Consider the following 22376-nt stretch of genomic DNA (forward strand, 5'->3'; position numbering starts at 1 on the left):
GTAATATTCTGACTTCTGAGATCAAAAGTTTAAATATGCCAGTTTGGTTATAGTTGACTTGAACTTTGTGTTACTAGTTTTCTAAAATAAGTGGATAACTTTGTATTTACGAAGATAGATGTTATTTCTTCCACTAATATTTGGATAAATGGTTTAGAAATCTTTAGAAACTTACAGACTGATTACCTCAGAAGAAGTTAGTTGAAATCCTTAAACTAGCATTTTTGCCCCAAGAAGGTAAATTTATTTGCTGTTGGAACTTGTATTGAAAGCAGGACAAAACAAGGGAATACACAATTAGATTTTCAATTTTCTAACGAATACTTTGCAAACACAATTACATAGATACATCACTTATTAAACAGTGAATGAAATAAATACCTCATAAATAAATAAATACTTGAACATAATCATTTTTTACTTATTTTATATTGTAAGGATGAGTAAAAATAGGAGCTGTCATTTTGTGTAGTATAGTTTCCTGTCTTCCAAAAAAAAACCCCCAAAACCCCAAAAAACATAAAAACACCAAACCAAACATCCCTTGCTCCCACATTGCTCACTGATGTATGTCTTTGGTGTTTATAGTTAAAACAATCCAGAAATATGGAAAGAAACCTTGGAAATTCAGCAGTCTCTGTTCAGTTTATTCAGCTACATGTGGATACAGTGCAGACTTAGCAATATAAATGAACTCCTCTCTGCATGCATGACTTACGCATCTGTACCTCATCACTCAGAGAATGGTTTTTGGAAACTCTGAACCTCTGCACTATGCAGCACTCCAACTCCCAGTTTCTGTGATTCATTGTATAGTTACTTATGTTCTTGCTCGTCTGTGTTTATTTTCAATATGGTTGCACTGTTGGGCAGTTTATTATTATATTGTGCAATGCAGTGATTTTTCAAAATCCTGAATACCAGGTAATCATACTAATTTGTGACAACAATCTTCAGACTTGATCTCTCAAGTGGAGTACATGATGTTTGGTCTCGGAGCTTATTTTCCAAATTCAGAAACAAACAGAGCACAAGTGGTTTCTCTTCCTGTTGGTTCTTTGTTCTTGGTAGTACTGCTGATTTCAAAATAACAACTTGTGTGGTGTTTTATTGTTAGTCAATAAATAAAACCTGGAGAATGAAGTACTTAGTCCATAACTGGACAGTGTAACCAAAAATGGTAGTAATGCATACATTCTCAATAATATACATAGAAAGTACTGTTGAATTGTTTGGAACAGACCTTGAGATACTAAAACAATCTGGAAAACTTGTAAAACCCTTGATTCTGAGATCTTTCTGTATGTACCCTTAATGGGTCCCAATCCCCATTCCACATGCACTGACTTCTTTATCGCTGCTCCAGCCTGTGCTTCTGGCTTCAGTCTTATTTGGACACTGGGATTAAGTTTTTGATGACAAGTGACATTTCCTGTATATTATCACCAAAGAGCTTGAGAAATTATTTCTGAAAAAAAAATTGAAACTGAACAAAAAACACACTTTACTTGGAAAATGCTCTTTTTGGCTCCTGAATAGCTCAAGACTCTAAGATAATACTTTGCAGGAAAAGACAACCCCAGTTCACAACTTAGTTTCTGAATGATGGCTGCAATTGATCCCTGATTTCCTAAAAGCTCATTAATATAAATGGGAGCATTTAGGCCAAAAGTGATCATGACAATACAATTTAATACTTTAAAAATATTCATAAAGGATCTTGCTTAACCAAGTACATGTACAACAAAATGCAAATGCTCCTTTCTGAGTCATTTTTGCCTGGCCTGCACCACTGAGTAGAGGGGACATTACTGATTGTTTCTCTAGTGTCCATTTAACCTTAGTGTGTAGTAGTTATGCATTTTGGGGATTATTGACCCCATTCCTACCTCGAGGCATGGCCCTTCATTGGTCTAAACCAGTCCCTATGTATAATCTCGGGGGTGGGCTCGTAATCCATTAGACCACTGTGAAGTTTGAACCTTAATCTGACAGCTCTTTAGCCCTAACTGGATGGTGTGGTGCACAGCCAGTTTGGGGGGAATACAGCTTTAGATTTAGGCCAACATGTGGAGGGCAGAGCTGAGAAATGTAACAGGAAGCCAATCCAGCTGAGCCTAAACCAAGTATGACTCTGGACTCTGGAGTGAGGTGAGCCAACAAATTTTTATTCTTTAAGCAACTGTTATGTATATATGTGTGTTACCTCCAATCAATGCATCATTACTGAAACATGGAGACTTCTCAAAACCAGTCCAGTGAAGTTAGGACTGAAACACTTTCTTTTCCCAGTAATTCTGTTGTTATTATAGACATTTTCCATCACACCAAGGTGTCTTAATTGTTTAGGTAATGAATGTCAAATGTGGATAACTATATTTAAGTCTTAGAATGAAAACTGCTAGTATGTTTTCATGGTGACTCCAATGGCTCCTTACTCTTTCATGTCAACAACTTAAACCACTTCATCCTGTCTGTGAATGAAACCTCAACAAGCTTGTCCGTGTTCCTAAAGGTGTTGCTGAAAAGACTATGGCAGTAAATAGATTTTGGCTGTTTATTGGGGGCAGTCATTTTTTTTAAAAGGGCATAAAAGTGGAGGTGAGTTTGAACCATCTGAAATTGGGGGTGACTTTTATTTAAATAGTTACAAAATGAGGGGCTCCTGGCTGGCTCAGTTGGTAAAGCAGGATTCTTGATCTCAGAGACATCAGCTTGGGCCCCACACTGGGTGTAGAGGTTACTTAAAAAAAAAAAAATTCAATGGTTACAAAACGAGACCAAAATACTAATATATCATCAACTGTCCACGAATGTATTTGGATACTAACGTTAATGGGCTTCCTCATCTTACCAAAGACCACCTCATTGCTAAATCTAATGGAAAGCTTTTAGGCTTTATTTTCCTTGATGTCTTGACAGCATGTCAAATCACTGGTAAATTACTTCTTAAAAGTTTCTTCTCTGGTCCTGTGGTCTCCTCTTCCTCTGCTGATTTTTATATTTGATGTTTCCATGATTTATCTTGTCTTTTCACTGTTTTATTTTCCACAAGTCATTTCATTTGCTTTCAGCCAGCCCTCACCCCAGATCTCTTAACAGTGCTCTTAGCAACATCAATCTGGTACATTTCTGCTGTTTAAAACTCTTAACTCTGGGGCACCTGGCTGGCTCAGTCGGTTGAGCCTCTGCCTTTGGCTCAGGTCATGATCTCAGGGTCCTGGGATCAAGCTCCGCATCGGGCTCCCTGCTCAGTGGGAAGCCTGCTTCTCCCTCTCCCACTCCCCTTGGTTATGTTCCCTCTCTTGCTGTCAAATAAATAAATAAAAATCTTTAAAACAAACTCTTAACTCTGCGTTGCTATTAGGATAAAGTCCAAAGTGCCTCTGCAGGATCTACCCTCATCTTATCTATTAGTCATCTTTTGGGGGCGCCTGGGTGGTACAGCGGTTAAGCGTCTGCCTTCGGCTCAGGGCATGATCCTGGCGTTATGGGATCGAGCCCCACATCAGGCTCCTCCGCTATGAGCCTGCTTCTTCCTCTTCCACTCCCTCTGCTTGTGTTCCCTCTCTCGCTGGCTGTCTCTATCTCTGTCGAATAAATAAATAAAATCTTAAAAAAAAAAATAAAGTCGTCTTTTGCTACTTCTCATGTCTGATTGGACATTCTCAGGTCTAACTGAATAACAGTTCTTGAAGGTACTAGGTTGTTGCTCTCTACCTCTGGCTTTCTACACGTTGCTGTACTCTCTGCTTATAAACTTGCATTCCCATTATGTTTTTCTGGCTAGTCCTATCTTTCAAATATCAGCTTTATGTTAGGTCACTTCTTTCAGGAAGCCTACCTGGGCAACTCCTCCCTGGTGTAAGTGTTCAGGTAATGAATTGTTTCATTGAGGTTTCATTGAGTTTCCCAGCACACTATTTCTCCCTTCATACTAGTACACATAGGTTCTTGTTAACCTAGCTTTAGCCTCCATGGTAGGTTCTGTGAGGACAGAACGGTGGCGTTGTCTGTCTTGTTCAGAATATCTGCAGAGTAAAATTTGGCCTATTCAGTAAAGGTGCTTGGTAAATATTTGAATGACTAGATAACCTATGTTAGGCTCTGTCTTAAGTTATTTAGTTTTCGGGAACAAACTTAAGGTGTGATATGGTTAACATTTCATAAGAACATAAAAATGTTATGTTAAATTATATTTTTACTAGTGGACTACCAAAAGAAGGTATAGGCAAATTGAAAAGTGGCTCTGATAATCAGTATGGCAGGTGAAGTGCTGAAATTCTTCGATTTAGATATGCAAGACTTTTTAAAAAATAGAAAGGATCCGGTAAGTATTTCTTTCTCTTAAATTCAAGAACATTAAAGGATACTAGAAAACAATGTAACTGCTCCCACACAATAACGAAAGAACAATTTCATTTTAAAGAGTTTTATTACACGATGTTAATATTCAGGACAATTCAGAGCACCTTATACCTCTAATCAGATTTTTGGTAACTGGTTTTAAAGTGTTACTTGAGTATTTTTCTCATACTGGCTTTCAGTCAAAAGTACTACTTAGTGATCGTTTAAGAGATGTTAATTTGATTAAACAGTTTATCCTTAATAACCTGAGACATCAATCCATGGATAGCTTCTATGGTAGTTTTACAGCTGGAAAGAAAAAACACATCACATAATGTTATAAGAACTGAAAACTGTTTTGAACATATAAGTTCCCTCCTCCCATTCCCCTCCTTGTACCCCCAATAATGATTTTCAGTTCTATTGATACTCTACAAACCACAATTTACAGTTTACTCTTGTGATTTTTAGCCTTCTGCATGTCTTTTAACCACTTCATTAGAGTTGACCCTTGAAGAACGTGGGAGTTAGAGGTACCAAATCTTCCACACAGTTAAAAATTCACATATAACTTTTGACTTCCCCAAAACTTAACTACTAATAGCCTGGTGTTAATGGGAAGCTTAATAATAACATAAACTGTTAACACATATTTTGTATATTACATGTATTATATACTGTATTCATATAATAAACTAAGCTAGAGAAAAGTGTTAAGAAAATCTATATTTACATTACTGTACTGTATTTATAGGAAAAAAACCCATGTATAAGTGGATCCATGCAGTTCAAACCCATTTTGTTCAAGAGTCAACTATACTCATTAGAACCATCACAAGAGAACAGTATAAAATTTGATATAAATTCATAAGAGTTTTTGTTACTTATCAACAATTTTGAGAAAAATTCTATTTTGGAAGGTAACTGAAATTATATATTATTCATCATTATAGACTGATTCTGATATTACATTAAAATCTTATTCCTTATTGTTTATTACTTAGAATTATTAAAAAAGAGATTTTAAAGAGTCCTATGATTTTTTTCAGAAATAATCAAACATCCTTCAAACAATTAAAGGTCAAAGTCAGTGGGTGAAGGACTTAGATTTTAGAACTGATAAAAAATAAAAAGCAAAAAACAATAAAACCTCCAAATATTTAGAAGATATACAGTTCTTATAAAGTTACCCAAAAAAGGAAAATTCTCTACTTGTGTACTACTACTTTTGTCCTCCCTACTTTTCTTCTTATATAATTGGAGATAGTACCATTGTGGAATTTTTGCTTGCTAAGGAACTGAGCTGTAAATGTAGATAAAATTATAAATCACAAACAATATAAAGATAGATGAGCAAAAACATACACTGAATACAGGTACCAAAAATAAGACCTAATACTGAAGAAAGGCTACTAGCTCTATACCTTCTAAAAACTCATGGAAAAGAATAAGATAATTTAACCCAAGATGGCTTCTGCTCCTAACAAACACACTTTTCCTTCCCTTCTCCCTTTTCTTTTCTATTGACCAGTCTGGTTTTTCTTAAGATGGATACCAAGGTATCAGTTTATATAGATGTCAACATAGTTTTCCCTTACTCTCTGCCCCAAATCATCACATTTAAGTTCAAACTTTTGTGAAAGTCCATGCTATTTAGGTAATCTTCCCAATCGTCTATGCATTTGAAGCGCCACCTGATTATTTCATAAGTTATCAGGGAACACATTCCAAGTTTGTTCTTAATACATTCTTGGTAGTGAAATTTGGGATACTAAATTACTGTATTAAGGATAATTTCAGAAAAATAAGAGAGTGGAATCATTTCTCTGATATTTAGGGGTTTAGAACTTCATAAAAATGTGAAATTTGATGAATTTAAGAAATCCCAACATAATCCCTCAAAAGATGATTACGTTAGAATAGATCTGGATGTCCTTTTGTCCTTTTGCAGGATTTTTTTTTTTTTAAAGATTCAGTGATGGATTAGTTTTCTTTAGTACACTTTCTAGCTAGATCTAGAAAAGATGACTGGGTGTTTTTCATTACATTACCCAGATCTTTAAGCCTTTAATGTTTTAGCTAAAATTTGCATTTGACAACTCTTAAGGTCCCAAGAAATTAACATTCAGGTAACATTCTAAGTTGTAAGTAAGTTGAAACATAAGGAATATGAATCCTATTATAATGTGCAAATTTTGAACCAAAAAGAACTAGCTAGGGGCAGGAATAGATTTGTTCTTACCTGTCTCTTGTAGCTTTGGCAAGTTTGTCTTCTGACTTTCTGTCATGTGTTTCTAAACCCAACATGAAACTCCCTCGTCCCAGCTGGGCTTCTGACTGTTCTAATTTTTCAGACAAATCAAAGACCTGACCAGTGGTATAGTCTGCATTCTGTAGGGAAAATAGTATTGTGTCAGTGTGTGTGTGCATATATATATTTTAATGTAAATTTTTTTCTATTTAGAACATTTCATTTACAAAGAATTCCACCATGAAATATAAGTTTGATAGTCGCTGATCAAAAGAAATAAAATTTACTTGTAAAAACTGACTCCAAAGTTCAAGCAGCTCAAGTGTAGAGTTTTCCCCCCTTTAGAATTTCAAGATTAAATTTGGAATTCTTTTTGAGTCATTAAATCTAATATTTGTTATTATGAGAGGCTATGAAGTACACAGGCCTGAGTCTCAGGTTTGGCCCTGCTGCAGATTAGCTGGGAGGCATGGGAAAACTCCCTTACCTTTCTGTGCCTTTAAGTCGTCTTCTGAAAATGGAGGAGAGGACAGTGATAATTTCTATATTAAGGTTACTGTGAAGACTAAGTTAAGTAATGTATACAGAGTAAAGCATATAAAGCTCTTAGGACTGTCCATGGCAGCTGGTAAAGGCTTAAATTTTGTTAGCTAATTTTGTTATCTGTTCTTGTTGAAATTTCAGCATTTAATAGTTAACAATTTTTTAAAAATAACATTTGTCTTAGGTTTTCTGATTATAAAGTTAATAGGTATTACAGACAATCTGGAAAATGCAGAGCAAGCAAGCAAAATAAAGAGGAAAAGAAACACCTATAATCCACCTAGCCATGACCACAGTTATATTTTAGAGTATTGCTATATGCTTGCACAAAAACCTAACATTTGTTAAGCTGGAATACTACATATACCATTTTGTCCCTTAATATTTCTTTCTTTTTAAAAAGAAAACTAACAGTTACCTATGTATATTTAAGCATTAAACCTTAAGCATTTTTATGGGTTTTCTTTTAAAAAATGTTATAATCTAAAATACAAAACAACTTTTCATTAAGATGAGTTATGAAATATATGTTCCATTTCTTTCCCTTATCTTCAAAGAAGAGAGTGACAATTAAATAAACGACTTGGCAACAAGTACATTACTCTACTTACTCAGTCTGTAAGACAGCGTACGTGATCTGCAGTTCAACCACCAAACATTACACTACACTACAGAGCGCCCTTTACAATGTTACCAGCTCTTCCAATGATTTTATAGATTGATGATATTTTTTAAAGATGCATTATCACTTTGTCTGGATCTAAACGGTTTAGGACACCAGACATTTCCCCCTCTATAGATTTGAAGAAAAGCTTAAGGTTTGTAGACCACATTTGGAAGATTTAGCTCAAGCCATAAAAATGTAGGATGGCAGGAACAGTTATACTATTAAAATGAAATAAAATGACATCAATTACATTTTAAAAACACAAAGAATGAATAGGGAACTAATTTCTTAAATCAGAAAATAACTTTTTCCTGGTAGCTTTTAGGTTATATGCTTTAGCTGGAGAAAGAGATGGATTGAACATACATTTATATAACTTTTCTTTCCGTTTTTTAATTTTTAAGACTTCTTTGGTTTATTTGAGAGAAAAAGAGAATGACAGGGGGGAGGGACAGAGAAAGAGAAGGAGAAGCAGATTCCCTGCTGAGCAGGAAGCCCAACGAGGGGCTTGATCCCAGGACCCCGGGATCGTGACTTGAGCCGCAGGCATATACTTAACTGACTGAGCCACTCAGGAGCCCTATAAATTTTTTCTTAAAATGCTACGATGTACCATATATACAACCACAAAAAACAAGAAAATATAATTTAATCTCTTCTTGATTATTAATGTCTTCGATATATGCAGTGCTGGAATATAGGGATAGCCAAAGGCTGAGCAGGTAGAGTTGTTTGCCTTTACACAAAGGTTCAGACTGCTCTGGTCTTAGTGTTTTCTCCCTCTGCCATCATGTGTCACTTCTGGTTCTCATTAGTACACTTGCCTCTAAGGAAACAACTCATACAAAGCATTTAGCAGCATATATGGCACAAAGGAAGCACTTAATAAATGTTTGCTATAATGATCACTTTCCTTCCTTCTAATTTGCTACTTCTGATGGTTGAGGTTACAAAATAAGAACAGAAGGGCTGTCAGAACTCTATTTAAAATCATAGAAAGGGTTGCCCGGGTGGCTCAGTCAGTTAAGTGTCCGACTTTTGGTTTCAGCTTGGGTCGGGATCTCAGGGTCGTGGGATTGAGCCCTCTGTTGGGCTCCATGCTCAGCAGGGAGTCTGCTTGGGATTGTCTCTCTCCCTCTGCCCCTGCTCAGGCTCTCTCTCCTCTAAATAAAATCTTAAAAAAAAAAAATCATAGAAGATATGCTCAAGTGAGGCCTTTTCCTATGAACAAATGAACCAAACAAAAAATAATAACTTACTGAGGCTTTATTATATGCCAGGCACTTTGTTAACCGATTTCTATAAAAAATTTCATTTAATTCTCATGGTACTTAATGATGTAGTAACTGTTATCACTGAACCCAGAATAACTTTCTGAAGGTCACACATAGCTAAAGTGCCAGAGTTGTTTCTGGACTGAGTTTCTCTTATACCAAATTTTGTGGTTCTAATCATTATGCTATTCTGTACTATGTGAGATGGCAGACTTAAAAAAAAAAAAAAAGAAAAAAAAGCAACTGTTCCTGACTAAGCTTTAGATAGAAGCTTGTAAAATAAACAACCTTCTAAGTATGTTAGGTTTTAATGATATATTGGAAAAAATCCAGTGATTTATTTTATCTTATTTTTTGCTGCCCAGCATCTCCTACTTTAAGGTTAATGATACTCTGATTTCCTTCTGGGGACAACCCTTCCTAATTCTTAGTCCATGTGCACCTGAAAGTTTTTTCTACCCTAGCCCAGCAGTGAAGTACTGCCCTGGCACAGCCGTGGTTCATTCCCTTGGCCCAGAGCAGGTTTAAAGATGGGCATGTGACCTAAACAAAGCTCAGACACAGGTTTTGTCTGGAGTTATGCGTGAGTATGTGTATCTTGATCTTCTCTTTTGAATGTGAAAATGAGAGGCTGGGAGGCCTGAAGTTAATGCTGACATCTTGTTTTCTTTTCCTCCCCTCCACCCCTGTTTTTAAAAAAATTTATTTATTTATTTTAGAGACAGCATGAGCGGGAGGGGCAGAGGGAGAGGGAGATAGAATCCCAAGCAGACTCTGCGCTGAGCACAGAGCCTGACATGGGCTTCAATTTCATGACCCTGAGATCAGGGCCTGAGCCAGAACCAAGAGTCGGACACTTAAATCGCAGGCGCAACCCAGTCACCCCTGCCATCTTGTTTTTAACGAAGCCCAAAGCTGAAGCCAACTGATATGAAATCAAAGCTGAGACAGAAAGACCAAGACCTCATAATACTGTTTTAGTGCAAACTTGCTATGCCTGAAGTAAGCCCTACTGGGCTTTGAAGGTTAAAAGATTCTCTTTTTTGTTTAGGCCATTTTGGTTGGGTCTCCTGTCACTTGTAACTGGGGCCTACCTGCGACACCTGATACAACAAAAAACACTATTTGTATTTTTCTCTTTGTAAGTCTCTTCAAGGCAGGGGCAGATTTCACCTTCATCTGGCCACTTATATTTGTCACTTGGACTTAGTCTCAAGGGTACATGACACAGATGTTGGCTTAGCCTAGTATCCCATCCAGCTCTGGTCATGTGCAGAATCTGAGCCTAGCCCTGGTGTCTTGGCAAAGTCAAGTATAGCCTTTCCATGAAAAAGAGTTTCAGATATTAAACAATTTATGTAGCTTAGATAAAATTCAAATGTATCCCCTGGAAAGATAGTACTTACAGTAAGCAAACTAGAGGAACTCAGTGTATTCACCCAGTATTTATTCCACAAAAGCTCAAGCAATTTCCGATCCAATGAGGATTTGAAATATGAGACTTCTAAGGCATAATATCTATGAAATGAAAGGACAAATTTGGTAAGTAAAAAAAAAAAAATCATCTGTATCATATAAAGGTTATGGCTAAATTTAAGTGAATTACATTTTATACCCAAATAGTTACATTTTAGTTTTTAGTCCTATAGAACAACAATAGGTAACCACGTTTTCCTTACGCTTCAGAGGTGTGGTTACAAATCTTCTGTTAACTAAACTTTCTTGTGTTATATTTCTTCACTGTAGAGCCCAGAAATTCCCCAAACTTACCAACAATCAGTCAGAACTTCTGAATGACGTGTGTTTATGCATGTTATCAAGTTCATAAATTCTAGCCAATAGAACATAAACTTAATGAACTGCCTCTCTAGAGTCAATGATACTTTTTGATAGGCTTTTAAAAATACTGAAAATGACATGTGGATTTCCCATTTCTCCCTTTCTAATCCCCTAATTAGGACCTATTGCTTTTTTGGAAAGCAAACCTTAAAGTAGAAGTCTTAGAGTACCTAAAAAAAAAAATGCTTCCAAAGGTGCCTAATTTATAATCAGTGAGTGCAAGAAATATTTGCTTAAATGTATGAAAAACATGTATTTTTAAAGTAATAAATATTTAAATATCTCACTAGGTATTGTACATTAGTAGATGCAAAGATATACAAGGGACTTTTTTACCTTAAGGAGCTTATTACTATTTACAGGGGAGATGTGGTATGAATCCACAAAAAATTAAATATAATGATATATACTGAATAACAGTAAGTGATGCTATAGTGCATATAATAAAATTAATCACTTACCTATTAAATGTTAGAGATAATGAGTACTCTCAGTGTAGACAGAATTGCCTGAGAAGCCCCAGGGAGAAGGCAGGACTGAGAAGTAACCCTTACATGAGTCTATGGTGTGCATATGTTGACAGCAAGGAGGGCATCAGGCAGGGAGCACTGACTCATAAACAGGAAAGTCATGAAAGGAATAGTAAGTAAATCACTTTGTCTGGACAGTTAAGCAAAAGCAGAATAATTATGTGATGGAAACCTAGAAAGCTTTGTTGGGGTCTACTTGGTAGAATATACTACATAAAAGTTATGAAATTTAAACTTCATGGGTGGGGGGACGGGTTATATAGGTGATGGGGATTAAGGAGCGCACAAGGTGTTGTATGGAAATATTGAATCACTGTATTATACACCTGGAACTAGTATTACACTGTGTTAACTAACTGGAACTTAATAAAAACCTAAAAAAATAAATTTAAACTTTATCTTCTAGGTAGTAGGGACTCATGGAAAATGTTTGGGCAGAGCAATGATAGGGCCAAAGAGGTGTTTTAAGAAAACTGGCTTGTGATAGGATGTGTTTCAGAGAAACCGTAGGTAGAGAGACCACAAAGGATACTATTGCAGGGCAACAGATGGGAAGAAAGGCTCAGACGCAGGTTAGTGGTGCAAAAGATTAAGACATGTGGACACAATAAGAAATACTTGTTGATTCAATTCAGGAGTGAGTGAAGAAATAAAAAAGAATAAGAATTTAAGGACATCAGAATTAAGTGAGGATCTTTTCAAGATTAAGTTACCTATGCAGATCTGAAGATGGACAGGACATGGCTAATGAAATGTGGAAGTGGAACAGCGTATTTCTTGAGCACCTATTATGTCCTGGGTGCTTTACATATATTCTCATTTAGTCTTTCCTATAACCATACATAGAAAGCATTTATTACTTCCAGTCTATAGACAAAGAAACGTTTAGGGAGAAAATACGCAAAGCCACATAGCTAGTAAGTGGCAGAGAAAGGATATGAAAAGTTGTATTTATTATCACAAACCTCACAGTTTTATTTTTACATGCAGACCATAGACATTTAAGAGAGTATTTAAGAAGTGAGTTCCCAGGAGTAAGGGAGTTAAGTACAGGGAGGGGATGAGGGGCTCAAGTAGGAAGGTCAGCTTTAGAAAGGAGGGGGTTGTATCTCTGATACTGGAGGAAAAAAGAGATGACAGGGTGAATATAGCAATAGATATTTGGATTTAAAAAGGATGGAAAATAAGGAAACTCAAACGAGGTTCTAGAATAGAGTTTATGTTTGAAAATTTATGGATCACCTTAATGTAATTACTGTTTTAATTCCATAGGTTGATGCAATGAAATTTTTTGTCTAATATGTAGTGATTAGCTGCAAATCTCAGTAGCAGAGTTGAAAACAAGAAGAACATTCAAAATTACTTGTGGAGCTAAATCCTCATCTTCTGTACGGGAAGTCAATAATAGATACTGCCTAGAACTGAAAATCAAGAAGTAGCACTATCAGCATGTTGATTGAAGATATGGGTAAATACTTACAGGAATAATTATAATAGTTTAAGTGACTGCCTCTAGGGGATGGGAAAGGGAATGGTACAAAATTGTTGTTTTTCATAATAAGTTTCATAGAACTATTTTACTCTTTAAATCAAGTTCCTGCATAACACTGACAACATACAAGCTAACTTAAAAAAAACAAAACACTTTGTGTCCTGTTTTCACTAAGGTTCTTCAAAGTTATAAATATTTAACATCTACATTATATTCTATGTTTTAAACAGACTTTGGGTGTGCAATATGTTGTGCGATTTAAGGTAGGAAAGAAAAAAGACCAACATAAACTGCACATAATACCTCATCATCAAATAATTTAGGAAATGGATCTATAAGCAGCCTGCCCCAAACCCCTGCTCTTCCAACCTGGCACTATGTTTCATTAAAGATTTTAAAACAAAAATAAATTAAGCCCCTAATTTGCTCTATGAAAGAGTTCGCTCTCTCTTATTTAGGAAATGATCCTAAGAGAACATCTTTGAATATCCAAGCAATTCTAGGTTCAAAATTCTAGGCTCTAGCAATGCAGATAGCTAGAAAGTGGCATTCTTCTCTGATGGGCTCGTATTTCAGTAAAACAGAAAATGTAGGTTTGTTGGGATACAGAATGCACAGACTGCCTCAGTCTTGTTTCAAAAGCTGCTGTTGGTAGTGAAAAAAGTAGTGTAGATATTAATTAAAGGTATAAGCTTTTTCTACTGCTATAACTCAATATAAATGAAAAAAAATTGACTATTACTCTGAGAAAGTATCACAGCAAAGATGTTTCCATGGTTAAGAGCAATTCTCTCAAACTGGTATGGTTTAAATTTTTTTTTTTTTAAATTTTTTTCCAATATGGCAAATTATGAGATTTAATTCCAAGTCTCCAACTGAAAAATAAAAAAAAAAAATCTTTTTCCCCCCCAGAAGTATGTCAGGGATGACTGATATATTTTAAAACTCAATTTTAGAAATTCTAGAATTTTCTAAGACTTTCTGAACAGAAAAGTAAGAGCAGTAGTAGCACATGGGTAGTCAAGGTATTCCTAGAAGTCTGGATAGGAGGTATGGAGAAATGGGGACCCTAGATAACCATTTAGGTAACTTTTTTTGGAGGGGGGGATGCCCATCCTTCTATGTGCCACGTCTGATTTAAATGTTAGCATACAGCAGTGAATTAAGTCTATTGTCATGAAGTTCACATTCTAACGGGGTCAATAACTAGGAAGCAAAAACATATCAGATAGTAGTAAGTGCTAAGAAGAAAAATAAAGCAGGGAAACTGAAACACAGTGACTGACTGGAAGGTGTTATTTTACACAGGGTGACTGGTGAACATTCTATTTAGGTGACCCTTAAACAGATACTCCATGACTGAAGTAGTTAGTAAGCCACGTGGAAATCAGGAACAATTTTTCACAGCAGAGGCAACAGCAAATGCAAAAGCCCCCAGGCAGCTGCCTGGCACATCTGACAACCATAAGGAGGCCACTATGGCTGGTCTGGAGAGAGCAAAGGTTTAGTGATAGATGAGCTCAGAGGTAGTAAGGGCCAGATCACAAAGGGCTGTGTAGTCCATTGTAAGGATTATGGATAGTATTTTTGGTGATACAGGAAATCATCCTGGAGAAGGAGGAATGCGATCTGACTTACATTTTAACAGAACCAATTTGGATGACAAAAGACCTTTAAAGGGGTGAACAGAAAAAGCTGGAAGACTAATTAGAAGGCTAGTACTTTGGTTCAGGCTCCAGAATGTGGTGGGTGGGTCAATGTGATGTGGCAAGATATATTCAGAAGGAGAAAACTGTTTTCATTGGTTTCTTTAATACTTTTAAAACTTGAGACGTAATTCATATACCTTAACATTCACTATTTTAAAGAAGTATATAATTCATTGGTTTTAGTATGGCTGCTTCATTTTGAAGTGAAAATGTTTAGGATAAAGTTTTACTAAATGGGACTTGAGGGACGCCTGGGTGGCTCAGTCGGTTAAATGGCTGCCTTCAGCTCAGGTCATGATCTTGGGGTCCTGGGACAGAGCCCTGTGTTGGGCTCCCTGCTTGGTGGGGGGATCTGCTTCTCCCTCTGCTTCAGTCTCCCCCGCCCCACCTGTGCACTCTCATTCATAAATGAATGAATGAATGAATGAATGAATAAATAAATAAATGGAACTTGGGTACTTTGAGAGCTTGCAGACATGCTAGCGTCAAGCTGGCCCTGAATACAACTTCTTCCAATTATTAATTTCATTAATGCGCCAAGTATCTTGTACGTTGACATATTTATAGTTGTGTGAAAGGCAAATAACAGGTTGAACAATTATTAATAAAAAATTCAAACATTATCCTAACTTTTATATTCTTACTACAATTTTAAAAGGGCTTATGAAATGCATTTTATCTGAACCTTTATTCTCATCTGTAAAATTAGGGGCCTGGATAAAGTTTCTTATGATGACTGTGGTATTTTATATTTTAAAATTACTTACTGTTTGCAATGTACACCAAAGTCTTCTATTTTATTAAGTGGGATAGTCTGGTACTCAGAAGGTCCTTCATCAGGGGGTTTGTAGCCCTCAACAAAAATGAAGAAAACAGAAGATTAAAACACACACACACACACACACACACACACACACAGAAAAAGCATACTTTCTATGCAGCTTTCCATTTATAGAAACATTAATTCTGGGGATCCACATACTGAACTTAAACATTCCAGTAAAAAAAAGTATATTGCTTATACTCTCCCTCAGCCCCGTTTGATGGCTGATGGTTGGGTCTGGTTTTTAGATTCATTTTTCTTGTCCTTAGGGGATGTACACATATGCTAATACCTATTCCAGATTGTGGGGAAGGAAACAGATTTATTTAGCTTGTTGTCTAGTACCTGTCAGAATGCCAGGGGCACACAGATACTAACAAATGAAAACTGCTTTCTTAGCAATATATAGCACAAATGTGTTGTCTTTTCCTAAAGACAATTTGTGTTGCTTGACTGCTATTTTGTAAATATTATCAAATTATTTTAGGACAAAACAAGATATTAACCATAACATGAGTTTAAAAATAAATCATTTAAAAATTATAAGGACTTCGAATTTTAAAAATTACCTTTGGGTAGGTCCTGAAGGCTCCAAGATTCACTTTCCCTGCAGATATTGTTCTTGTTGGGTCAATCTACAAGAAAGATATATTTAATATCTGCTGGTTACAAAACTGTTATATACTTCCATTTGTTTAAATGTTAAACTTAGAAATATATATGTATATATAACACTACGAATGCATGCACACACACACTGATTAAAATAACCAAATAATAGGAAAAAATAATTGGAAAAAAAATAACCAAACCAAGTAACATAAAAGTTGAATAAAATGGGTAAGTATAGTATTCTCATAGTTAACTTAGAAATTAGATCTAGTTATTCTACTATTTAAGAATGCTATCTGAAGATGTGCTCATTTCTTTTTCAAAAGTTTTCTTTTACTAGATGAACAATTTCTACCTTTCTCGTAGTAACCCAGATTGCATCTAAAACATTCTGAGCATAGCAAGAGCTGCTCTAGCAATTTCTGACTTACTCAATTCAGTCAACATTACTGAATGTCTACTATGTGCAGGGAACTGAGACATAGGTGCTGTGATCACTCTCATCTTACAGGGTGGCGAAAGAGTTGCAGAGAGGTTAAGTAACTTGTTCAAAGTCCCAGCTTCAAAGAAGTGGAATTCAGATTCAATCCTAATGACACCAGATTGTTCTAGTTTTTATTTCTCTGTATACTTGCTTTAATAAATCTTCATGAAGAACTTAAGACTAGTTGCAAAAATACTTACTACTACTGCTACAAATGGTTCCTGGAACTGCTGATTGAGCATCTGAGTACTAACATCAATCCCAGAAAGCCAGCAGCCATAGCCAGGATGGCTGTGATACCAGCCAATTGCATTTTCAAGGCGGCCAACCTAATGAAGAGGGCAAAGAAGACTGAGGATTCTGTTTAATCTTAGAGACACTTGTCATTTGTCTGCTTACATAGCATTATGGTAAAATGAAAGCATGCAGAATAGTGGATAGCATATGCTGCTTTCAGGTTAAAAAAAGATTATTTTGAATAGGTAATACCCAAAGCAGAATACCTGAAACTTTAGGCATAAAATTAATAAGATACAAGTACAGTAAGGTTATTCAGTATGCTTCCTACCTTGTTCCCCTCAACTATCCAGGTTCTCAGCCCAGATGTTAACCACTATAACTGTTGCTTATATACCTATCTTGCAGACATATTCTTTGCATATAGATTAAGAGAAACACACACAATGGCATAACATATATAGTGCTCTATACTCCGCTTTTTCAACTCAACACAATACTGTGGGGTTTGTTCCAAGTAAATAAAATATATAGGTAACTACTTCTTAATTTTTATTTTTCTGAAAGCCTGGCTTGCAGTTCATCGTATGGATACACCATAATCTATTTAGTCAGTTTTATACTCAGGAACATTTAGGTTGTTTCCAAATTTTAGGATTTTAACATACATCTGATACTGAGTGTGAGAATAAAAAAAAAAATTTTATTGAGATATAATGGATGTGTAACATTGTATTAGTTCAGGTGTAAACCATAATGATTAGGTATATGTATATCTTGCAAAATGATCACCACAAGAAATGTAGTTAACATCCATCACCCAACATTAGGTACAACTTTTTTTCTTATGATGAAAACTTTAAAGATTTACTCTCTTGAGTATGAGAATTTATTAAAAAAAAAATCCATGCTAACCTTTTACACATTTTACATAGAAATTGAAAATAAAATATAAACTTTATGTAAAGAGGATAGTTCTAAGTTTAGAAACTCCAGAGTTACCACGAGACCCTTAACTTAGAGTTACTGAACTTTAAGGAACATTTTTACCTGTTTAGCGTTTTCTATATATGCAGCCATATACTCATATGCAGCAGCCTGAGCATTTACTCGGGTCTCAGTGCCCTCTACAGGCAAAGCAAAACTGTCCATAATGATCATGGTTTCACCATCCACCTTTCCCAGCATTAAGCCCATCACTTCCAAGTTGCCTCCTGATCTGGCATGCATCACCATTTTCAGTAGAGCCAAAGCTGAGATTTTGCAGTACTTGAAGTAATGGTGACTACAAAAAAAAGCACAGTATAATTAACATATAAAACACAATTTCAAAGACAGTTTTTATAAAGATAACAAATAAATACTGAAGGAATTTATAGCGATGGGAAAGGGAGAAAGAGTGTAAAATGTGGAAAAGAAAAAGGAAGTACATTTCTTGCAGGGTTTGGTAATGATAAACATGTCAGGATCCTGCAAAGTATTTCCTTTTAGAGGAAGGGAAAAGTATGAAATAATTTTTTAAAATATGCTATTCAAGTAGAAAGAAATTACAAGACCAGTTCAATAGGCTTTTTCTCCACTAATTTTGGAATCACCAAAGCTCTGATTCCAACTCTAGTTGGATGGTTGTGCCTAAAGATTCTCCAGCCTAACTTTCTCGCCTAAGGGTTCCAAATGTGGGCTCTGACACCCATGTGCTTAGGTTTAAGTCTTTGCCCTGTCATGCTAGCTGTAGCCTAGAGACAACCACTTCATGTCTGTGCCTTAGTTTCCTCATCTGTAAATAGGATTATTTCACAGATTCGTTGTTAGGAGGAAATAAAGTAAGTGAAATAATGTGTATAAAATGCTTAGTTTACTGCCTGACACATACTAAAACTTTGTAAGTGCTAGCTGTTATTAGCCTTAACCCATCTTTTATAAGTACTCTCAAAGAATAGTGTGTTGTTTCCTTCTGTGCTATTAGCCTCAAAACTGAAAATGTAGCTCTAATATCTTTAGTTCTGCTTTGACCATGTTTCAAAGTTTGTCATATGTAGATGTGACTAAACTACTCTTGAATAAAATTACATTTTCCATCTCACTGATGCATCCCAAGACAGCTAGGATGAATATAATTAGAGCCACAATCAGACAATAAGGCAAGCAGATAGTTTTCACATATTTAATACGCTACAGCAACCTGAAATGCATAATTTGTTATAGAGGTAAGCAGACAAGCAGTTTTTAATAACGTGGTCAATGTCTCTGAGAAGCAACCCCCCCCCTTTTTTTTTTCCTGAGAAGCCTTTTTAAGATGTCTGCCCACAGATTTCAGTCACAACTGAAAAATATGGAGACCTGGTCTTAGGAGTCAAGACATGAATTAAAATCTTGGCTCCTTCATTTACTAGGAAAAAAGAAAAAAAAAAAAGGTAGTTATTGTGCTCCCATTACATACATTGTAGGCCCTTTTTGATATATTATCTAATCTTAATGACATTACCAATAGGTAGGTCTTAATTCCTTTTTACAGATGAAAAATGAAGATACATAAACTTCCTAAGGTCAGTCAACTAACTAGTGACAGTTGTGAGGTTTGAATGCCAGTCTATTATTCACTTAAGAGTTCACTGCCTCAGTATGATCATGAAATAAGTTACTTATATTTACTTGTTTTCTTATTTGCAAAAAAGGAATGAAAATAGAGTACTGGGTTGTCATGCAGATCAAGTAACATATGGAAATTCCTAGCTCAGCGCTCAGCCCATATTAAGTACTTGATAAACATGCTGAATCTGAATACTTACAGAGTTTGCCTTGTAAAAACAAAAAAATGGAAGAATGGTCTTATGTTGACCACTGCGGTCTTTTCTACCTCTCCATTTGACTATGTTCTTTTTACTTTCTCCCTAACACAATCTGCTTTCAGGAAAGGGTAAATGCTGTGGGTAAAGAATCTTTGACTTGTCATTATTCCCAGAGGCACAGGGCTTTTGCTAAGTAGCAAAGAGCTTTAAACTCTATTGGTAAAATTTCCAGCTCATGAGAACTGGTGGAGTAACGTTTTGGGAGACTGGGTGGAGCCTCGATGTTTCTGAAACAGTTATCAGCAATCAACAATCGGTTATAGATCTCTTAAAGATGGCTCATAGTTATTTTAGAGACCCCTGGGCTGACTTAGTTTTTGAAGACAGGTGCAGTCTCCAGTCTGAGATAAGCTGAAGGTCCTAGCAAGGTGTAAATCGACACAAGGCTTAAGGCAAGGTGTGTGGCATATATATGACAATACAGATATTGAGAAATGATAATCACTTGTCCTTTTCCTCTTACATCCTCTGGAGGCAAACTGGTTAAAGAGACAGAAAGGGGAGTCGAAACAAGCCCCAGGAGAGGGGCTTTACCTCTACTTGCGGAGACAAAAGAACCAAAATTTCTCAGGCCCATAGTCTCCCTGCCCATGAAAACAAACTCTCCACCCTCTGCAAACTCCCATTCCCCCTGGGTGTCCTAACTCCCGCCGCCCCTTCCCTCCCCTGCGTCTCGCCAGGGACCTCCTCACTCCTTAGTCCAGGGCTTCGCCGCCAGTATTTCTTGCTGCTGTTTCTTGTCGTATTTGTAGATTTCATCGATACTCTGGGCTTCCTGCATGTTGTTGGCCAATTCCCAGGTTTTCTGAGCCATACCACTCCCGGACGCCGCCATCGCCGAGGAATCGGAGAAGTTGTCGCGTCCACAACCAAGACGCAACTTTACCTCGCTAGGTTCCCGGGGGTGGGCTTCGGACCCTTCCCACCACAGGTGCAAACTCGTACTAGTCTCTCGAGGCAGCCATGACACCTAGAACCGGAGGTGAAGTCGGTACAGACCATTCGGGGATGGCGGGAGCGCTTCCGGGATGCCACGATATAAACAGCGGTTACATAATAGAGACAGAGGAATCTTCTTGTGGCTGAAATGAGAACATGTTATCGTAGAAAATTATATGTGTGAATTAAGACAAACACAATGATTGGGTATGAGAATGGTATAGCCTTCCGCACCGGAAGAAGGGCATGTTAACGTTATGCCAGAAACTGGAACCGGTCCTCTTTGTTCGTACTGCGCAGGCTCTGCCTCCGCCATATTAAAAATGGGTAGATCCTTAGGCTGTGATGGGGAAAAAAAACGTGGTTTTTTGTGGATGTAGGTACCTTAAATAAAATGTTTGCTGAAAGCCTAAAAAATAAGGATGTCTGTGAGAAACATGAGATATACGTAGTTCAAGATGCTGGTTGAGACCAAGATAAAAATGGTATCCTCGTTTACTTCCATATGAGTCACTGCACATGGCGTGAAATTCTGTGGCCTCTTCGTGGTTTGGCGCTAAATGCTTCTCTAGAGGAAAGTTATTTGACATTCCAAGGAAGCTGTGGAAACTCGTGGGAGGCTACTATCGTGTCTTTTGTCGTGTTTGTAAAAATTAACATCTATATTAGCTATTAGTGTTCTGAAATGACTAGTACCCAATTCTTAAAATTAGTTTTCGGTTTAGTCTTCAGCATACCTCTGAAACCTCTTCCTGTCCCCGAGGCCGAATTAATCTCAGCAACTTGTTTTCTACCAACAGTTAGTGCAATGTTTAATTATTTCGCTTATTCGCTTGTTTTAGGTGTTTTTCCTTCCCCTCCATTCCCCAACTCCACACTAGATTCTAACCACCAAAGCCTAGGAACCAGTTCTGTGTTCCTTGTTTTACCCCTAACACCTAACATAGATGTTGAATAATTTTTGAGGGGGGGGTGGCCTGGGTGGGGGATAGAATAGTATCACAGCTCACCTCTCCAGCTTCATCTTTAACCACCCTGAAATTTTGGATATGTGGTCAGCATTGCCTAAAATATTCTTCCCTGGTGGTTGTGTTGTTTTGTTTTTGCCTGGGAGCTCAAATTAATCTTTAAAAACACAGCTCAGTGATCTCTACCATGAAATCTTTCTTGACTTCCTCCGCTCTCCAGTAATGATTCCTTTCAGGTGTCTCTAAATGGCTGTAGGTGCTTCTATAACTGTTACATAGCATTGTAATAATGTATTTGTTTTCTTGGAATTTTTTCTTTTCACTGTAAGCTTTAGAGTTCAGGACAACTGCTCTGAGTTGTGTCCTCTATTCCTAGTACGGTGTATGGCAAGTAGTTAAAAACATTAGAATTATCGAATCCACAGCCCTGCCTGCAGTTTTGACATTAACTTCCATTTGAAGAAAATTTGTTTTTAAAACCCTCTTACAAAGTAATTAGGATAAATGATTCTCTTTTCTACTGGTGGCACACGGCCGCTCAGTATTGGAGTGAAACGAGTATGTTGAAATTACTAATAAAAACCCAGGACAAAACGTTGACCAGACTCCTAGAAGAGAAATACGCAGGAGAGGTATGCCAACACTTTTTCTCTGTCACTCCTACCCTTTTTTCTTTCCACACCGGCTGGGGCTTGGAAGGTTTGGAGGGGCTAAAATCGATTTAGCTTGGGAAGAATTTCCCATGGCTTAACAGCTCCCACTAAGACCAGCTGGCCGAGTACCCCGCCTACTTGTAGGCGAGTCTGCTTTGC

General features: G+C 36.7%; 1 protein-coding gene across 3 annotated transcripts; it reads right to left on the reverse strand.

Moving 5' to 3' along the window:
* Positions 1-4416: 4416 nt before the first annotated feature.
* Positions 4417-20880, reverse strand: COPS5 (COP9 signalosome subunit 5). 3 transcript variants are annotated; one of them, XM_048215374.2, is made up of 8 exons: positions 20350-20880; positions 17859-18093; positions 16772-16900; positions 16045-16110; positions 15420-15505; positions 10489-10600; positions 6590-6738; positions 4417-4656 (listed from the first exon to the last, which is right to left on the reverse strand). In XM_048215374.2, the coding sequence occupies exons 1-8, from the start codon at positions 20490-20492 to the stop codon at positions 4572-4574; spliced, it is 1005 nt and encodes a 334-aa protein (XP_048071331.1). In that variant the 5' UTR covers positions 20493-20880; the 3' UTR covers positions 4417-4571. The 3 variants fall into 3 exon arrangements, with proteins under 3 accessions (XP_048071331.1, XP_048071332.1, XP_057164125.1); XM_048215375.2 differs by having other exon boundaries at positions 20544-20793; XM_057308142.1 differs by having other exon boundaries at positions 20342-20436.
* Between the last annotated feature and the right edge of the window lie 1496 nt (positions 20881-22376).

This window comes from Ursus arctos, unplaced genomic scaffold (genome assembly GCF_023065955.2).
Source record: "Ursus arctos isolate Adak ecotype North America unplaced genomic scaffold, UrsArc2.0 scaffold_6, whole genome shotgun sequence".
In the NCBI taxonomy this organism is placed as follows: Eukaryota; Metazoa; Chordata; class Mammalia; order Carnivora; family Ursidae; genus Ursus; species Ursus arctos.

What these genes read in the sequence shown, in the direction of transcription:
- COPS5 (XM_048215374.2), bottom strand. Translation starts at nt 20,492, where the DNA reads ATGGCGGCGTCCGGGAGTGGTATGGCTCAGAAAACCTGGGAATTGGCC. An exon ending in CCTTCAGGACCTACCCAAAG is followed by an intron (nt 15,506 to 16,044) that starts GTAATTTTTAAA and finishes ATTTTTGTTGAG; the next exon opens with GGCTACAAACCCCCTGATGA. An exon ending in TTTGGTGTACATTGCAAACA is followed by an intron (nt 10,601 to 15,419) that starts GTAAGTAATTTT and finishes TTCATTTCATAG; the next exon opens with ATATTATGCCTTAGAAGTCT.